This window comes from Homarus americanus, unplaced genomic scaffold (genome assembly GCF_018991925.1).
Source record: "Homarus americanus isolate GMGI-L3 unplaced genomic scaffold, GMGI_Hamer_2.0 scaffold23578, whole genome shotgun sequence".
In the NCBI taxonomy this organism is placed as follows: domain Eukaryota; kingdom Metazoa; phylum Arthropoda; class Malacostraca; order Decapoda; family Nephropidae; genus Homarus; species Homarus americanus.
The window spans coordinates 8,673,279-8,693,833 of NW_024733231.1; the positions used below are offsets into that span (position 1 = coordinate 8,673,279).

General features: G+C 40.1%; 3 protein-coding genes across 3 annotated transcripts; all 3 read right to left on the minus strand.

The window, feature by feature from the left end:
- Positions 1-332: 332 nt before the first annotated feature.
- LOC121869458 (pro-resilin-like) lies at positions 333-1,351 on the minus strand. The gene is made up of 3 exons (XM_042370809.1): positions 1,305-1,351; positions 1,097-1,171; positions 333-810 (listed from the first exon to the last, which is right to left on the minus strand). Exons 1-3 carry the CDS (start codon positions 1,314-1,316, stop codon positions 499-501), a joined length of 399 nt encoding a protein of 132 aa, XP_042226743.1. The 5' UTR covers positions 1,317-1,351; the 3' UTR covers positions 333-498.
- Positions 1,352-3,398: 2,047 nt separating this feature from the next.
- LOC121869459 (pro-resilin-like) lies at positions 3,399-4,502 on the minus strand. Its single transcript, XM_042370810.1, has 3 exons — positions 4,471-4,502; positions 4,244-4,324; positions 3,399-3,876 (listed from the first exon to the last, which is right to left on the minus strand). Exons 1-3 carry the CDS (start codon positions 4,480-4,482, stop codon positions 3,565-3,567), a joined length of 405 nt encoding a protein of 134 aa, XP_042226744.1. The 5' UTR covers positions 4,483-4,502; the 3' UTR covers positions 3,399-3,564.
- Positions 4,503-6,736: 2,234 nt separating this feature from the next.
- Positions 6,737-7,717, minus strand: LOC121869460 (pro-resilin-like). The gene is made up of 3 exons (XM_042370811.1): positions 7,657-7,717; positions 7,459-7,539; positions 6,737-7,214 (listed from the first exon to the last, which is right to left on the minus strand). The coding sequence occupies exons 1-3, from the start codon at positions 7,666-7,668 to the stop codon at positions 6,903-6,905; spliced, it is 405 nt and encodes a 134-aa protein (XP_042226745.1). The 5' UTR covers positions 7,669-7,717; the 3' UTR covers positions 6,737-6,902.
- Between the last annotated feature and the right edge of the window lie 12,838 nt (positions 7,718-20,555).

Genomic DNA, 20,555 nt, shown 5'->3' on the forward strand with positions numbered 1-20,555 from the left:
AACAGTTATTGGTAAGAAGTAAAATGCTATTAAGGACACCCGCTACTGGACCCTACGGTAAGATAAGACCAAGAAGAAACCCTTTAATAGGTTTATAGATGGAAGGAGGAACATTGCTGGTACTTATTGTCCTGTGCACTTACTGTAGCATCTGAAGGGTCTATCACACACTAGTGGATGAATATTGGCAATGATGGAGATAAAAATATGTATTCATATACTGTATACAGTAAAGGTTTTGTTTGCTCACGAGTGGTAGTTAATCCATTTTGTGTCAACAGTATCAGCTATACATAAAGTACTCAAAAGGAATCCATAAGAATATTGCTGTGTTTCCATCAGTAATAATTTATTAGTTATTTTTGTAAATAAATAAAGGCCTTGATAATTTATGGCTGGGTATACAATACAACATGTATGATGTATGAAACATTTCAGGTAGGAGTAGACTTGGTCGAGGGAGAATGATCCGTCAGGTAACTGGTCAGGTAGATTTATCTACTTGGACTCGTTGGAGTCATAGTAACGGGGAGTCTCCCGGGACTCGAAGGACTCGAAGGACTCGTATGAGTCAGGGTAGCGAGCCTCTCCGTCGTACTTGACATCAGCCAGGTAGCCTGAGTCACCTTCCACGTTGTAAGTCACAGTCTGACGACGGCCGTCGGGAAGCTGCACGTAGTACAACCCCTGGGTGTCGTCATGGTCGCGGGTCTCCTGGTGACCGAAGTCGTTGCCAGAGGGCTCGTGGTCCACGGCATAGTTGAAGTTGTACTGAGCCTCACTAGACTCATACGACTCCTCAGAGGAATCCTTTGGTAAAATATATTTCTGAATTAATAGCTCATGTAAGCGAGTACATTTTTTGCCCGAAATTATTCTCAGAACATAATTATCTCATTTTTCGGACACTAAAAAAGGCATTATCCTCAAATGAAAAAAATATATTATTCTGCTTATCTCTACTGTCATTTATACTATACACAAACACGATTATTTAATACTTAGTTAAAAACAATATGAAAGAAGTAAATTACTTAACCGTAGTGAAGGGGTTAAGGGTAGTTTTTATTGTCACTTAAGAGCGTCTTTAACTTACACGAGGGGCAGCATAGGAGAAGGTTTCCCGGCTGTCTGCTGCTGCCAGGGCGGCCACGGCCAAGACGATCAAGAGCTGTGTAAGACAAAGAGGAAACTAAAGTAAGAATGTAATTTATATGATAATTTTAGTCTTGTTTATGTATATACGTGCAGACTTTAACATACAGTTATATATACACACTGTATATGTATAAGGTTATATTCACCTTAGTGTTCATGTTGTGGGTTGTGTTGTCACGAGGAACTGACTGCCCATCCCTCTGCCTCAGATCATTATATACCACTCCGCCGCACCAGACCAGGGTGACTGCAAGACAAGTTCTTATACATGTTAGCTAACGTGTTGAACCTGAAAGTTGGATGGCGTAAAGTGATGAAAAACTGATGCAGGACAATCTATGTGTATATGTGTGCCTGGGCCAATAGATCTCATGCAGGAAGATGTCACCGTAGTGTATCTCTGAAGTGTTCGGCTTTTGAGGTGTTTGGTGTAGTGTGGCACCAAACAACACTTTATACTAAACACTTTTTCCTATTCTTGGGAGAAGGAAAACAAAATATGAGTCAATCACTTTATAGACGCAATTGAAAGTTGTTTATCTAATATAACATAAACAAGTTATCTAAGCATAATTAAAGGATTTTGTTTAATATGTTAGTGATGTAAATCTTACTTTATTGGAGTACAATGGTCTACTAAAGTTTTTATGTTATTTTTACTAATTTATCAATGAATCTGAAAAAAAAAAATATTTGTTAATTTGATCGTCCTTAGATCATAGATTTCGTAATTTATATCTCTGGCTTAAGTGATATTAACAACAAGTCATTTGTTTTATCAGAGGAGAACATTGAACACGGCGACATGTTACATATAGCGTTCAAAAAGAGTAAACAGACCAGAGCTTCAAGTTAACTTTTTTGAACAGTAAATCTCTTGAATCATCGTTGACGGAGGTACTCAACTGGTCATTTCAGTGAGGTAGAATATTCTCATCACTAGGGATATCGTCCATAATGATTTCTAAGTGTATAAAGTATTACCAGATGACGCTCATTGTTACTATGTAATGTTAGTGTCTTAGTTTTCTACTTCATGACTTTAATGGTGTTGGACGTGGCAGCCTTGGTTGAGGTAAGACGGGTGATACAGCATTAAGTAATAAACATCTTTACGGCGGCAGGATGTTCAGTTATATACTATTTGTTACATGACTTTAGATATTATTTAGTCTATTTTTATACCAGTTCATATTAATTTCTGTAAGTTAATATTATCCCCATTGACCAGGTTCTGTATCCTCTTAGCGTTTCCAATCTGTAATTATAAATCGGCTTTTTTGTCGATAGTTATAACTCGGTTTTTTCTTTAGAGAGGAAAAGATGGTGCTGTATACATTGAACTTTTGCCCCGAGGTGACACAGCGATCATGGACTTGGATAAACATTAATTCTTCCTTAACACTATGTAGTTGTCGTCTATAATAAGAAGAGTTACTGTTTCCAGGAATTAAGGTTCTGGATATATTCCGCCTGTCTATGATGTTCATTTACAAGCCAGAAGATGTAACTCACTGGGGTCTGGTCTTGACTGGCAGCCTCTCAGTATACCAGTACAGACTCACCCTTGAGGCCTGGGGATGGACGTTAGATGGAGAGAATCATTCTTGTCTTCCCACCTGGAGTAGAAACCTGAACTACAAATCCTATGGCGAAGTATTTGAGTGTTGGGTTAAAGTTTGAATGTTTATATTATTAAGTATTGTTTTTGTGTTAATAGTCCACTAAGTCACAACACCTTAATAAAACACGTCTAAGTTATATAATCTACCGTGTCATTGATAAATTAAAATATTTTAATATTGGACAACTTAATCTGTAACACCTATACCAAATCAAGGCAAATATTGGTTTGGATTGAAGACGAACGTAACAGAATCCGATATCTCTTGACGTACATCTTCTTAGGTAACTGAAGTCAACACAACAGTTATTGGTAAGAAGTAAAACGCTATTAAGGACACCCGCTACTGGACCCTACGGTAAGATAAGACCAAGAAGAAACCCTTTAATAGGTTTATAGATGGAAGGAGGAACAATGCTGGTACTTATTGTCCTGTGCACTTACTGTAGCATCTGAAGGGTCTATCACACACTAGTGGATGAATATTGGCAATGATGGAGATAAAATTATGTATTCATATACTGTATACAGTAAAGATTTTGTTTGCTCCATTTTGTGTCAACAGTATCAGCTATACATAAAGTACTCAAAAGGAATCCATAAGAATATTGCTGTGTTTCCATCAGTAATAATTTATTAGTTATCTTTGTAAATAAATAAAGGCCTTGATAATTTATGGCTGGGTATACAATACAACATGTATGATGTATGAAACATTTCAGGTAGGAGTAGACTTGGTCGAGGGAGAATGATCCGTCAGGTAACTGGTCAGGTAGATTTATCTACTTGGACTCGTTGGAGTCATAGTAACGGGGAGTCTCCCGGGACTCGAAGGACTCGAAGGACTCGTATGAGTCAGGGTAGCGAGCCTCTCCGTCGTACTTGACCTCAGCCAGGTAGCCTGAGTCACCTTCCACGTTGTAAGCCACAGTCTGACGACGGCCGTCGGGAAGCTGCACGTAGTACAACCCCTGGGTGTCGTCATGGTCGCGGGTCTCCTGGTGACCGAAGTCGTTGCCAGAGGGCTCGTGGTCCACGGCATAGTTGAAGTTGTACTGAGCCTCACTAGACTCATACGACTCCTCAGAGGAATCCTTTAGTAAGAAAAAATCATAATAAATACAAAACCCTGTACTGTACACGTTCACCTCTAGCACAATATTACTGCAACAAAATGTAAGTACAAGAATAATTTTGTAGTAATTCTCTGAAACTTAAGTTCTAACCACCATAACAATATTTTCCTCATTTCTGTCGTTTATTGTAAATACAATAATTCAGTATTGAAAACAAAGATACAGAAGAAAATTCATGTATCTAATGATGTATTTCCTGAAGCAGAGAATCCTTAAACTTTTTGTGTTTCTTTTTATAGATTTTTTTACCCTTATACGTTTGAATTCAGTGAAGATTTATTATGGATAAATTATGAGTGTGACTCGGTGAACGTGCTCGACTCACACGAGGGGCAGCGTAAGAGAAGGTTTCCCGGCTGCGGCTGTCTGCTGCTGCCAGAGCTGCCACGGCCAAGACGATCAAGATCTTGAAGGGCAAACAAAATTAATTTTGAAAATGAAAGAAAAATTAATTTGTATCTGATAATGAAATTGTTATTTATAAACACACACACACACAAACAAAATCCTCAGACACACACACACACACATTAAACATAAGGTTATAATGACCTTAGTGTTCATGTTGAGAGTTGTGTTGTCACAAGGAACTGACTGCCCATCCCTCTGCTGCGTTCATTATATACCACAGCGCCAGACCTGGATCACTGAGAGCTAAGTTTTTACACATGTTAGCTCACTTATTGAACCTTCAAGCTGGATAGTGTAAGGGGTGAAAATTTCATTGTTTATTTTAATGTAGGACAGTTTATGTTGGTAATCTGTGAATGAATAACACTGTATATTATTGAGGAGGATGTCACCATAATAACATAATATGTGTGATAACAGGTGACGGATGACAACATATGTGTACTGTTCTACAACCGAAGAACAGAGGGATGTGGGTGGCCGTGTCTCTCGTCATACTGAGCCAACTTATCCTGTTAATTTAGGAAGGAAAACAATGTATAACTTTTCCCTTAAAGGAAACAATCGAAAGAGAACTTTATATCGTAGACAACCGCTGCGTACGATGTTCATTTATATGATATTGATACATTTCTAATATTTTTCTATAACAATTTTCTTCTTTTCAACACCATTTTGATGCTGTTTCTCCTCATTTATAGTTAAATCTGAAATCGTTCCAGGTAAGTTATTGTTTTTATTGTGTATAAAACATATTGCCTGATGAAAATATGAGTGATTTGAATTAGGGATTTCTAGCATTTCTTGGCTTAAGACGAGTTAACAATAAATAATGTGTATGCGTTACAAAGGAGTTTTCTGAAAGCGTAAGACAGATCGATGGTCAATGGTCTTTACCACGAATGAAAGAACTGTAAGTGTGTTGAAGGGCCCTCAGTTTAAGAAGGTTTGTTTTTAGTGAATATTTCTTGCGATTCTACATATCGGGATTTTTTTTTTTTAATTTTGAAGGGTTAGTCAGTGGAGTCTTATGAGTCGAGTGAGGCTCATCACAACTCCTCTGGCAACGATTTCGGTCACCAGGAGACTCGTGATGGTGACAACACCAAGGGGTTGTACTACGTGCAGCTTCCCGACGGTCGTCTCCAGACTGTGACTTACTACTTGGAGGGTGACTCAAGCTACGTGGCCGAGGTCAAATCCGAAGATGAGGCTCAGTATCTTGACTCACACGAGTGCTCCCAGCCACACCTGCATACTACAGCGACTGCAGTACTAGTGTGTGTGACACCAACTGTACAGGTGAGCCCAACAGTGTCTAATGTGTTTTACTTTTATGGGCTCATATAACATGTCAATATTGTCTGTTATTGCTTATGTAGCTAAGTTATTCTACATTCAATATACTTTTATGAAGTCTTCCTTCTCGAATGACCCAAAACTTTTTCCCACTTTATACATGTAAATTAGATTTACAACTGATATAATAGTGAGCTTATATGTAAATTTGATTTACAACTGACATAATAGTGGACTTTAATTTTATATACTTACGATGCTACTATGTCTCAGATATAAGATTTACATAAACAACAAATTTTGAAGTTGTTACTTTTCTCTTCATTTAGGTTAAAGGTGAATTTTTTGCTACAAGAGTTTTGTTCACTCAACTTCCTAAGTGGGTCAGTTTTAATATTCCCCGAAGACTATATCCTCCCAAACAATACATTACCTTTACACACAACACTATGAAGATGATTTGATAACGTATTGTTCCCAGTAGTAACGTCACCTTTACATATCTGTCTTTCTTGTTTATTTATTGTTAACTGATTGAGTTATTTTCCTCTCGAATGTTATCCCTTGAAACAGTTATATCAAAATAACTTCACAACATTACGTATTTCAGTGTATAATGTTCACCTATTATGTAATTTGCCTGAATGTCATCCTTATTTACTTTTTGTATATGTATTTTCGTCGCGCTAAAGAAACTGATGGAATTGTAATCTTCTTCAGCAAGTTCAGAGACACACATGCATGCTTGTGACCTGTTGGGTATGTGAGGTAATATGAGGAGAAGCAGATAAACAGAGTCTTGGAACACCCTTTGTTGAACCCCACGAAGAAGAATAAAAAAATAAGAGGAAAACAATCTACTAAATGCACAGGTGAGATAAGGAACATGACAGGTGTTTGTTATAACCAGGTAGGCGTGTAGACTTAAGGAAACAAGTGAGGGAATCTTCCATTTAGTGCTTTATCAATATTTCCTCCTGGTGAAGGTAATTATACCTTCCCAAAGGTAAATCATATGCATGTATATGAAGAGTAAATTAAAGCATTTTTTTTCATGTGATACCTCTATATACAGTAAACCAAAGGAATCCATAAGAATATTGCTGTGTTTCCATCAGTAATAATTTATTAGTTATCTTTGTAAATAAATAAAGGCCTTGATAATTTATGGCTGGGTATACAATACAACATGTATGATGTATGAAACATTTCAAGTAGGAGTAGACTTGGTCGAGGGAGAATGATCCGTCAGGTAACTGGTCAGGTAGATTTATCTACTTGGACTCGTTGGAGTCGTAGTAGCGTGGAGCCTCCCGGGACTCGAAGGACTCGAAGGACTCGTATGAGTCAGGGTAGCGAGCCTCTCCGTCGTACTTGACATCAGCCAGGTAGCCTGAGTCACCTTCCACGTTGTAATTCACAGTCTGACGACGGCCGTCGGGAAGCTGCACGTAGTACAACCCCTGGGTGTCGTCATGGTCGCGGGTCTCCTGGTGACCGAAGTCGTTGCCAGAGGGCTCGTGGTCCACGGCATAGTTGAAGTTGTACTGAGCCTCACTAGACTCATAAGACTCCTCGGAAGAATCCTTCAGTAAGAAAAAATTACAAAATGAATCACCGTATTACAAACATACTGTACACACTTCTGCCTTAATTAAATTTTAATACTTCTCTGTAAAGTCTTGTATTGTAACCTTCATAAATATCTTCTTCCTATTATATTACCAAAACTGAAATAGCACCAGACTGTACTGTTTAGTGTTACGTGTTGGATCAAAGTTGTGTAATAGATAAGTTAACACTGTGACTCATTGAACGAGCATGACTCACATAAGGGGCAGCGTAAGAGAAGGTTTCCCGGCTGTGGCTGTCTGCTGCTGCCAGGGCTGCCACGGCCAAGACGATCAAGATCTTGAAAAAAAAGTTTTGTAAGTATCAAAAAACATTAATTAGTGACTCGCAATCAAATATTTCAATATATATATATATATATATATATATACTGTATATATATATATATTTATATACCTTAGTGTTCATGTTGTGTGTTGTGTTGTCACAAGGAACTGACTGCCCATCCCTTGGCCACTGTTCATTATATACCACAGCGCCAGACCTGGATCACTGTAAGACAAGTTCTTATACACGTTAGCTAACACTTTGAACCTGAAAGTTGGGTGGCGGAGATAAGGTAAACAACGTAATATCCGAAAAGATGTAAAACACTTTGTATTGACAACAGTTCTTGAAGTAATGTGATTCACGAAGAGAATGTCAACAAAATATGAAGTAATGACATAACTGAGAAATTTTCGAAACATTATAATTGTTTCATATAGATCAGGTGACGCCCCGTGAAGTTGGCGAAGAACAGAGAGAAATTATTAAGACGTAATTATTTGTATGTTATATATTTTTCTCTTGTCTTAATTCATTTGGGTTGTTATTGTTACTTATAAGTTGATCAATCTTAAATCTTTCTGGTAAACATACACGAATTTTACTGTACCTTGTAAATGAAATGTTTGTGGTAATATATTTGTATAATCCAGATAGTTTCAAGACATGGAAGAAGGAACATTAAGGATCGACTATGTACCACAGACCAAGAGTTATGTGAAGGGTTGTGACATAAAGTAACTTGAGATGTTGGCTTATTTACGTGTGTCTTGGATTCATGTACAGTAAACAGGCTGGAGTCATCGTAATAATTCAGCCACACGTACAAGGACGTGTTAAAGGTAAAGTTTGTTATTGGTGTAAATTTGTTCGTACTCTCTCTCTCTCTCTCTCTCTCTCTCTCTCTCTCTCTCTCACCGACGCATGTTTATATATCCTCACATGTCGTCCATCAACACAGTTTACATTAGTTAATCTTGGAAAAACATTTGGTTATATTTATATGGACACATTTTGGTTCGTGTTAGGTCCTCTTTCGGGGTCGTTTCCAGTTGTTCCATGATGTTCTCAAAGCTGTGTATAATATTTCCACACCGACAAGTGTTCACTGTCTTGAAATATAACTTGAAAAGTAGCTCTGACTTTTAAGGCATAAATAAACTTGGTAAATACAAGAGAAAATGTTGGCTCTGGAGGTGTAAGAGTGACAGCGTCAGGAACCTTCACTACAACACTAAAGGGTCGTACACCGTGCAGTTTCCCGACGGTCGTCTGCAGACTGACTTACTACGTGGACTGTGACTCAGGCTAAGTGTCCGAGGTCAAGTACGAGGGTGAGGCTCGTGTATACTAACTCATACGAGTCTTTTGAGTTAGAGGAAGCTACCTGAGCTGTTACCTGAGTGATGACTGTAAACGAGGTATGGCTTTCTATGAATGTTTCGTTATAAATAATTTTACATTATTTCTTATCATATCCACATTCAAATTATGATACTACCTCGTGTAATTTCTTATAAGCATAAAGGGTCATGGTTTGATTATCTTAATTTTACATGAGCAATCATTATCGATCTTTAATTTGCAGTACGTCGACCAGTTTCTGTGGTTATCCGTGAATTACTGCCCGTCATTCTGGTGCTGGCTACTGTACACGTATAATCAGTATGACGTCTGGATATCATTCAACAAGGGGAACCAAATTGTCAAAGGTCAGCAACGCCCAAGTATTACGTTACTGCCAAGAAAGTTTCACAGGTTACCAAATACTGACCAACTGAAGGGGAGATAGAGAGAGAGAGAAAGTTACGTTACATAAATCAACACGAACCTTACTCACTTACTTTCAACCTTACTTAAAGGTGGCACTGGAAGGTTACTTTGACCTGAACTAACATATTTTACCCAAGTTATTATGTCATCCATTACAACTGAATATCTTTTCATGGTTCACTTGAAGATCGGGCATCCTAGCTTATTTCACCTGATTAAACACCCTCACCCTATCCTAATCCAACCCAAAGTAATCTAACCAAACTTAACCTATCCTAATCTAACTAAACTCCAGGTAGAATTCGGGAGTTTAATCGTCAGGTGAAATATGCTTGGGTGTCTAATCTCTACATTACAGGTGAACCAGGTGTGTGTGTGTGTGCGTGTGGCATAGAACATAACTCAGTGTAAAAACCTTCAGAGCACACAATAAGCTACTGACCCTCTCGACTCAACATGTAAATACCACGAAAAATCTCGACCTTCAATTTCCAGTCAACGATGAAATTCTTAAAGCATATTTTAGGTAACTCAACATAGTACTAATATGTGGGGGGGGGGGGGTCGCTGGGGGGGTCGCTAGAGGCAAGGATGTTCGTACAGCCACCACGCACTTCCGTATCATTTCCTGGCCTGCTTTGGGATTGCCCATGTTGAGATAATTAAGATAGTTTATAAAATTCTTTGGTTTCTTATTCAATTTATATAGGGACACTGAAAATATCTCTTCTGTAATATTATAAAATTCATATATAAGAAGATTTATCATATATAAATATTCTTTCGGTATAGGAGGTATAATATAAAGCCCCTCCCACTTTCAACACTGGACGAATCAGATGACTGGGATGAGTAGCTCCGCCCACTTGGCCCTCAAGGACGTGGAGTCAGCAAAAAGTGACCTGTAAGTAAGCTGATCAAGTAACTGGAGCACGGAGCAATAACCTACAACACAGAAAACGTTCTTTGTGCAACGTTTAAAGGGGGAGCTGAACGAAGGATCACATTGCAAGTATATTTCAATTGCAATATGTAGATCATAGGGTAGCTCTTTTAATGTATTCTCTCTCTTTCTCTTTCTCTCTCTCTCTCTCTCCTAACTACCCTAACTCTCCTAACTACAGTATATGATCGTTTCCCAATACATCATATTATCAAATCTGCCATGATTACAATACCTCAGTTTCATATCATTACGTTAAGGTAAATTTGCACCTGAATAATTCACGTAAGGAAGTTATTATTATTATTATTATTATTATTATTATTATTAGTAGTAGTAGTAGTAGTAGTAGTAGTAGTCGATGCTGGGCATAGGAGGAACGAGAACGACAAGAGAAGGGCATACGGGGAGAGAATACAAAATGTTGATCAAGGCAGCTTCACTCCTCTAGTGTTCACAACCTCGGGTGGGATGGGCCCAAGTGCAAGATGTTTCTACGCCAGACTCGCGGAGCTGATCTCCGAACAGAAGCAGCAGCCCAGAAGTTATGTTACAGCCTGGATGAGATGCCGACTGTCCTTCTCTCTCCTTCGGTCGGCTTTGCTCTGCCTCAGGGGAACGAGAGCTTCCGCCCCTACTCAAACAACTGCTGCAGATATTGACTATGAGGCTACAGTCACTGAATGCCACATAGATCTGCGGCTCAACTAATTTAACACAGATAGGATAGCTTCTTATGTATTAGGATATTTAATATTAAGGTAAATAAATGGTGGCGAAGGTGTGGCTATTGGGGGAGGCTGGAGGCCACTTAGTAGAAAAAAAAAAAAAAGTAGTAGTAGTAGCAGTAGTAGTAGTGTAAAGCTCTAGTCTACAAACAAGTGATCGCGGGCACGTTCGTGCTCTTGTGAGAGTTTGAACGCTCGTGACAGCGTACAGCGAATGAGGGTGTGCCAAGTCCGTAGACTTGCATGGTTAATTATGGTGCGCCAAGTCCTTAGACTTGCATCGTTTTCCATCGTAAATAAAATTGTTAACTAATGCCTTCCTAAAGAAACCATCGACATGGGACCAGGTTTGTTCCACTCTACGAATTTCTTTGCGATTTTTCCACCAAGTTTGATGAAAAATGATTGTGCCGTTTCGGCTGCCCAGAACAGACACACACACACACACACACACACACACACACACACACACACACACACGGCTATTCCTATAGTATATTAGATAGTTAATATATACCTGTGTGCATTAATTAGCTGTTCACTTTCAATCTAACAACCAAAACAACTATTTATTACAGAACTGCAAGATTTAAGTTGAGCTCTGCAACATTTTGGGTTATTGTTGACCACTGCAAGGTGGGCGTGGCAGGGAGAGTGACCTTTCCTTCCCTCTGGGGCAAATTCTTGATACCCTTATAGGGAAGATTGCTTTAGTTGTTTTTTTCCTAGTCTTGTTCATCGAAATACACAATTAGGGTTTTGATCTCTCTCTCGTTGATGTACATATGAGTACTTCCCCCACACCTACACACACACACACACAGTAACGCCCAGTAACAAGGTGGAGCAGTCAACACAAGGTAAGGCGCATGGGGGGCGTCTCCCTCACCTTGACGCTTAGCATTTGATCTATTTCCTAAGTTGTTGAGGTATTCGAAATCACTCTAGTTCAATTTCTCTTTGCCATAAAAAAAGGCCTATACCAGTATCTGGCCAATGGCTAAACCAGGTTACAAGCAGAAGGTGGTGAGACGAAGGTGTGTACGTGTTATCGTGATCTGGGAAGGCGAGAGGTATTGGGTAGGGAAGGAATGTTAGAAGCCTTGGGATTAATTTTTGATAACGTTGACTACTACTACTACTATTACTTTTTTTAACGTGCCCTCCAGCCTCCCCTAATAGCCACACTTCTCCAGTCATTCTACTGCTACTACTACTACTACTACTACTACTAGATAGAATTAGGAGGCATAATTACACTGAAACTTCCATAACATCTTGTTAATTAGGCTTTCACCACATAGCCACCAGTCAGCCTAAAAATATCACATCTACTCTCCTTTCTGAGCTTATAACCTTGTGCAGTTCGCAGAGATGACCTTTAAACATACGATGAAAAAAAGTAAGACGGTGTTCACTTTTCACACCTTCTCAGCCTCACATTCCATTCTTCCTAAACTTGCCATTTTTTGGGAGGGGTGGGGGGCACCTGATTAGCCCCCACCCGTTACCTAGGGAGCATTAAGTTAAGTTAGGGTAGATTGTTTAGGTTAAGTTAGGTTAGATTAAGAGAGCATTAGGATGGTTAATCATAAGGTCAAAATAATCTAGGGTGCCTAATCTTCACGTGAGCCATTTCTTTAACTAATAATACCTCCAATTACATTCCTCACAATCATTAAATCTCTAATTAAATTATTCTATTTATTTACATTACCTTGAATTTACTCTATTATTCATCTAATTTATTTCACCTTCATCAGCTGATCTTGTTTACATGAGCTGTGGAGGTGTCCTTCCTCCTGCATATCCTTCGCTCTCTCCTACAAACATCCTATCTAAACATCTGATCCTTTTAAAGCGTCTATCCTTGTCTCTGTGCAACCTTTACCTCTTCCTCTTCTTTCTCTCCCTCCTCTTCGTTATCTTCCTTATCTTCCTTCTCTTCGTTATCTTCCTTATCTTCCTCCTCTTTCTCCCCCTTTTTACCTCCTTCCTCTTCCACTGTTCCTCCTCTACCTTCTCTTCCTCCCTTTTCTCCTGTTTTTTACCTCCCTCGTCTTCCACTTCTTTCTTCATTTCCTTCTCATTATCCTCCTCTTCTCTTCCTTTTATTCATCTTCTTCCCCTTCTACTGTGTCCACCTACCCATACATGTAACCCTGTATCCCTGTATCCTTGTGTCTGAATATATATCCGTCTCCGCGTGTCCATCCCGAAGTGTAGCCAACACGCTCTTAACACCTCCAAACAGCAATGAATATCAACTTAACATATTACAGATACACTCACAGAATCTCAGACCAGTTTGGTAACTTTATCTCGTGTTGTCATCTAGAATTATGATGTCTGTGACTTTGCTGTGACTGGCTGGGGAGTTAACGCATATACGCATCATTTAGTGTATTTTTCTGTGATATAATGGGGAAATTAATACATATACGCATTTTATACTGGTTATTCTATCCTTCTAACTAACTTCTTAATAATATACAACTGCTTCGCCTTGTCTATATCAATTTGAGAAGCAAGGCAATAACTATGATCATAAAGATACCATGTGTGTGGGTATATGTGTATATGTGTGTGTGTGTGTGTGTGTGTGTGTGTGTTGTGGTCAAGGTTGTGAAGGTCACCACCACCACCACCGTCACCGTCACCGCCTTCTGCTGCTGCTTGTTACTGTGTTATTGCCTCACACTCACACATACATATAAAAACTTGCCCTGCCTCGCCCTTCCTTGCCCTGCCTCGCCCTTCCTCGCCCCAATCACCTCCAGGTATTTTATAAGGATTCCATTGTTTTTAATATACCTCCTCTAGTTAATAAGATACGACATATGGTAAAGTCTTAGTATAGTTATGACGCCATTTTGGATAGTTTCTTATAGCTTAAGTCATTAATTACCTGTTATGGTAAAATTTAACGTAAGAACCCTTGAACATATAATACAGATTCAGGAATACAATAAAGGCTTATGTAGTACAAAATTAGGTATAAAGTGCATGTACGATACAGGTGATATTTAGAGTCATTAACACAGGTAAGGAGGTACAGGTGTAGTACTTACCTGGTGTGGAGGCCTCAGTGTGGGGAGGAGCTGAGGAAGGATGTGAGGAAGGAAGGAGAACTGTGAAGGGCAGAGGAAAGTAGTTTTAGTGTCTTGTTTAATGTGTCTGTCTGTCTGTCTGTCTGTCTGTCTCTATCTTTCTCTGTCTCTCTTTGTCTGTTTCTCTCTCCTTTTCTCTCTCACTCTCTCTCTCTGTGATTACGTTTAATATGACATAGGATAACCTGAGATAAAATACTACATACTGACCACTTCGAAATCCTTATGAGATATGCCTTAAGGGAATCCTACACCATAAAAATAATATTCTTCTATCTTATAATCCTACAACAACAATATCCTTCCCTCCTATAGTCCTACACCACCACAACATCCTTCTCTACTCCAATCCTACAACACCACGCCACCAACATCCTTCCCTCATACAATACAACAACAACATCCTTCCCTCTCACAATCCTACTCCAACATCCTTCCATCGTACAATCCTACACCAACATCCTTCCCTCCTACAATCCTACACCAACATCCTTCCCTCCCACAATCCTACACCACCATCCTTCCCTCCTACAATCCTACACCAACATCCTTCCCTCCTACAATCCTACACCAACATCCTTCCCTCCTACAATCCTACACCACCATCCTTCCCCCTACAATCCTACCCAACATCCTTCCCTCCTACAATCCTACACCACAACATCCTTCCATCCTTACAATCCTACACCACAACATCCTCCCACCTACAATCCCCACACCACAACACCAACATCCTTCCATCCTACAATCCTACACCAAACATCCTTCCTCCCACAATCCTACACCACAACATCCTTCCATCCTACAATCCCACCACAACACCAACATCCTTCCATCCTACAATCCTACACCACAACATCCCCTCCTACAATCCTACACCACAACATCCTTCCTCCCTACAATCCTACACCACAACATCCTTCCATCCTACAATCCTACACCACAACATCCTTCCTTCCTACAACTTACACCACAACATCCTTTCCTCCTACAATCCTACACCACAACATCCTTCCATCCTACAATCCTACACCACAACATCATTTCCTCCTACAATCCTACACCACAACATCCTTCCATCCTACAATCCCACCCACAACATCCTTTCCTCCTACAATCCTACACCACAACATCCTCCTCCTACAATCCTACACCACAACATCCTTCCATCCTACAATCCTACACCACAACATCATTTCCTACAATCCTAACAACATCCTTCCCTCCTACAATCCTACACCACAACATCCTCCTCCTAAAATCCTACACCATAACACCAACATCCTTCCCCCCACAACCTACAACCCAACATCCTTCCCTCCTACAATCCTACACCACAACATCCTTCCCTCCTACAATCCCACACCACAACATCCTTCCCTCCTACAATCCTACACCACAACATCCTTCCATCCTACAATCCTACACCACAACATCCTTCCCTCCTACAATCCTACACCACAACATCCTTCCATCCTACAATCCTACACCACAACATCCTTCCATCCTACAATCCTACACCACAACATCCTTCCCTCCTACAATCCTACACCACAACATCCTTTCCTCCAACAATCCTACACCACAACTTCAATTCTCAACACTGATTTCTCTCCCCCTCCCCCTAATGTCAGGGTTGAGCAGTAAGGCCGGACACTGTTTATTATTGCTGCTCTATGAACGTCGTTATTAGAGCACTGAGTCTGCACGTCGGGTAGTCATCTAGAATTGCATTGAATGTCAAGGTTACGAAATGATGAAGTTAGGAAACACTTAATTTCTTTGAGTTAATTAGGTTAAAGGTATGTGATGAATTGCGAGTTGGTTTAATTTTATTTGGGTGTGGTTGTGGTGGTTGTGGTGGGTAGGGGTGTAGTAGTGGTAGTGTGGTGGTTGTGAGTGATGTGGTGGTAGTAGGTGTAGTGGTTTTGTGTGAAGTGGTGGTGTGGTAGTATGGTATGGCAGTATGGTGTGGTGGTGTGGTGAGGTTATGATGGGTGTGGTAATGTAGGAATCTAGTGGTGTGGTTATAAGGGATGTGGTAATATGGTGTGGTAGTATACATGGAGGGTATGAACATTTAAATCGTATTTATCTTAAGCAACTCAGTATTGCCGATTGGGGAAGAACACCCTTATGAAATATTTCTTCAGAATCATTACAAATCTCAGCAATAATGTACTAGAATGAGTTGGTAATGAACCGATCAGTTGTGTACATTGATTAGATCACCCGTGTCACTCAACAAACACAGCCTGAAGAATAATCACACCAACCCACCTGTTTTAATTTTCCAGGCTTAAATCTTTGTAATTTCCTATATTAAACTACATTCGCCAATTCTCACTCAATACTGATATCATACTCGTGTGATATCTTGTTATGATATATCCACATACATAGTTTAGATAGAATGTATTGTAATTTCTTCATGATATCGTGTTTACATCTCCCAGAAAGGCGAGCTCTAAGATCAACACAAGGCCATGCGGACAGACACATGGATCAAGACACTGACTGAATGAGACATGGTAAAGCCCAGCATGGAAGTACAGTGTTCCTCTAACTTATTAAGATATGGATTACCTATTCTAAGATCAATAAGGATGGTAGGTGTGTGTGTGTGTGTGTGTGTGTGTGTGTGTGTGTACTTTCAGGAGCGCGTGTACAGCTTCAGGCGTCAAGGTTGAGTCAGTCATCTGGTGTTGCTCCACTTCATATAAAAACTTGTACTGTTCCACCACACCCATACCTCAGGTCCCCCTCCCTCCCCCTCCTTCCACCCTTTCCCTCCTCCCTTATACTCGCTCTCTCCTTCCCTCCCTCTTCTACTTTCCCTCACATTCCCCTCCCTATCCTATCCCAGCCTTGAGGAGAGGAAGGGGCAATGGGGATAGAGAGGATAGATGAGTGGAAGAGAGTTCAGTGAGGGAAATGTGGTAAGTGAAGGGAAGGTGGATAGGAGGAAGAGCAAGTAAAGAATAAAGAGAGAGGATGGGATATAAGAGAAAATAAAAGTGAAGGTATGGAAGAGACACGGTGTAGGAAGAGAGAGAGAAGAAGAAGCACTAGAGAAGAAAAGAAGGAGAGAGAGAGGAAGGAAAGATGCTGGAAAAAAAGAGAGAGAGAGAGAGAGAGAGAGAGAGAGAGAGAAGGATGAAACAGGAAGGAACAGGAGGCAGGAAGAGGTAAAGGGAGAGGGATGGGACGGGAAGCTGGCGGGACAAAACTGGATTGTCATCAGCTGCTGTGAACAAGAAATTGTCTCACTGAAGCTCAAGGTTAATGGTGACGGGTTACTGCCACTACTACTACTACTACTACTACGTGTGTGTGTGTGTGTGTGTGTGTGTGTTTACGTATTTATTTGAAAACATTAATTATATTCAAATGGAGTAAAGCTAAGAAATGTTACTCTCTCAATAAAGAAATACGCACACACACACACGGAGGAGATGTGTGAAGGTGAGGTGGGGGGGGGGCTGATCCCTGCCTGACAGCATCCCCGGAGATGATGTCTTCCTACTGCCCCTGATGCTGTGGTGTTGGGTGGCCACTGTGATCAGAGCGAGGGTAAATGTGGTACACCTTCAGAATAGTGTGTACATCATAAGGTCGTGTGTACATCTCAGAAACCTGTGTATGTTTTCAGGATTATGTGTACAGATTCAGGTTCATTGTAGAAATCGTCAGAAAAGATATGTACGCGTGTGTACCATCGTGAGCGTGTGTACACCTCTTAAATCACATGTAAACCTTCAAAACCGCGAGTACACGTTTATTAATATGTGTCTGCTCTTAGAAACTCAGGTACACCGTCGAAAATGTGTGTACACATCAATGGATTCTTGTAAACCTTCAGGAAAAAGCTTGTACCTTCCGGGATCATCCTGTTATTATCCCAGGAACGTGTGTACACCTTCAGGAAAGTGTGTACACCACTCAATAACGCGTAGATTACTCCAGGAACGCATGTACACCTTCAGGAGCGCGCGTACACCTTCATAAATGTGTGTACACCTTCAGGCGTCAAGGCTGAACCAGTCACCTGGTGTTACTCCACTTCATATAAAAACTTGTCCTGTTCCACCACACCCATACCTCAGTCCTCCTCCTCCTACCCCAGCCTGGAGGAAAGGGAAGGGCAATATTAAGAGAGAAGAAACGGAGAGAGGAATGTGGAGGGAAAAGAAGGAGGAGGAGGGATGGGGGGGGTAGGTGGAGGGAAGGCCAAAAGAAGAAAGGCAATTGATGGGGATAGATGAGATAATATACCAGATGAGAGAGAGAGAAGAGAAGAGAAAAAGTGGAAGAAGATGGTAAGGAGAAGTAAGGGCCAAGGAGGACCATAAGCAGGGATGGAATAGAAGAGAAGGTAGAAGGAATGGTACGGAAGGGGAAAGACGCGGAGGGGGGGGAGAAAGAAGGAAGGGGCTGGGGGAGAAGCGGCACTGGAGAAGGAGAGAAAGGAAAACGAAAAAAGAGAGAGGGAGATAAGAAAGAGAGAGAGGGAGAAGGATGAAACAGGAGGCAGGAAGAGGTAAAGGGAGAGGGATGGGACGGGAAGCTGGCGGGACAAAACTGGATTGTCATCAGCTGCTGTGAACAAGAAATTGTCTCACTGAAGCTCAAGGTTAATGGTGACGGATTACTGCCACTACTACTACTACTACGTGTGTGTGTGTGTGTGTGTGTGTGTGTGTCTATTTCTGCCATTTCTCTCTCTTTATTAACATACAGCATTTACCAGTTAAACCCTCCAAATATATTGAAAAACCCTCCAAATATATTGAAAAACATAGGACAATTTAACTATGTAACAATTGATGGTTAGTTTAACAGTATGTAGTAGTAATCGTCCTGTGTCTAAGATAATCATTGTTTAGAATAAATTGTTCCAGATATGATAGCTCAGGGCGTGTAAGACTTCAGAATTTGTACATAATAATTGTACCAGATAAGACAGTTCAGGGCGTGTTAAGACTTCAGACCTGTGTGCTAAGTACTAAAGGGTCAGAGGAGGTCAGGTCAGTGTGGTCAGATGGAAGGGTGAAACTCTTTGGATAGTGACCTAAATCGATGCTTGTTCCGTAATCCTTTTCTCTCAGGTAAGAAAACATAGGTACAAGGTCATGTGTGGTGTGGCTGTGTGATATCTGGAGCGCTTACCTACAGAGGTGTTTGTGGTGGGTGTAAAGTTTGTGTATGAATACGTATTTTGTAGTAAAGGAGGTACACACACGCCACTAACCTTTCACCCAATTTACGTTAATTACTCACCTTTATATATACATTAAAGGTATCTGATTTGTGGTCGTAAACCAAGGCAGACATTCATTCCCATTGTAACTCCTGCCATTAAATAGTCTGTAGTTTTTTATGGTTGAATGAGGGAAAAAATATGTTTTATTGACGTTTCATAAATTTAACAAGATATATCACACCTGTCTCACTCACCACCGCCAGATCAGATTAGCTTAAACCAGCTTAATTATTTCATTGTGCAATTTCTTCCTAATTTTTACTTTACTACGTGAATTAATAGGTTATATATATATTTGTTTAATCTCAACCTCAAGCCTCTCCGTCTGTCTGTCTGGTTAAAAAAATATGTTGAAATCTGTAGAAAGTTACAGTCAGGGAATTTGTAAAAAAGTTATTTTCTTTTACAAGGTAGACGGCGCCAAGGTTAATTTATCACTTATTTATTGTCTTGTGTGTTGGATATTTTAATTGTTGATTGTTTATATATTATATTTACTTATATTGAGAGAGAGAGACGCTATCTTTTTTTTAGTTTAACAAATTTATTGGCAGAGCTTGTAGTACAGTTTGCCTATTCTGAGTAATTCAGTCAGGTCTTGACACTGAGGGTGGTATCACTTCTCACTGCCACGCAGGACAGAGGTTCATACACAAAGAAATACATCATATTCATTAACAGCTATAAATGTATATAGGTCAGGTTCATATGGATAATGTCACTGTTCACTGCCATGCAGGACAGAGGTTCGTACACAAAGAGTTGCATCATATTCATTGACAGTACATATACATATATGTAAACACACACACACACACATATACTTACATATACATATATACATACACATATACATGTACATGCGCATATATATACACACACGCACACATATATACATATACGTCGATCAGATTCATGTGGGTAATGTCACTCTTCACTGCCATACAGGACAGAGGTTCGTACACAAAGAATGCATCATATTCATTGACATTATATATAGGTCAGATTCATGTGGGTAATGCCACTGTTCACTGCCATGCAGGACAGAGGTTCGTACACAAAGAAGGAAAAACATCATATTCATTAGCAGTATATATAGGTCAGTGGATCACATACATTGGAGTCATATTCTAATTGAAGACTAATCAGTTCTCCTACCCGGCAACTATGAAAGGATAGATGACTCCACTACCCCACTCAGTACAGGTTCA

What these genes read in the sequence shown, in the direction of transcription:
- LOC121869458 (XM_042370809.1), bottom strand. An exon ending in TCTCCTATGCTGCCCCTCGT is followed by an intron (nt 811 to 1,096) that starts GTAAGTTAAAGA and finishes ATTTTACCAAAG; the next exon opens with GATTCCTCTGAGGAGTCGTA.
- LOC121869459 (XM_042370810.1), bottom strand. An exon ending in TCTCTTACGCTGCCCCTCGT is followed by an intron (nt 3,877 to 4,243) that starts GTGAGTCGAGCA and finishes TTCTTACTAAAG; the next exon opens with GATTCCTCTGAGGAGTCGTA.
- LOC121869460 (XM_042370811.1), bottom strand. An exon ending in TCTCTTACGCTGCCCCTTAT is followed by an intron (nt 7,215 to 7,458) that starts GTGAGTCATGCT and finishes TTCTTACTGAAG; the next exon opens with GATTCTTCCGAGGAGTCTTA.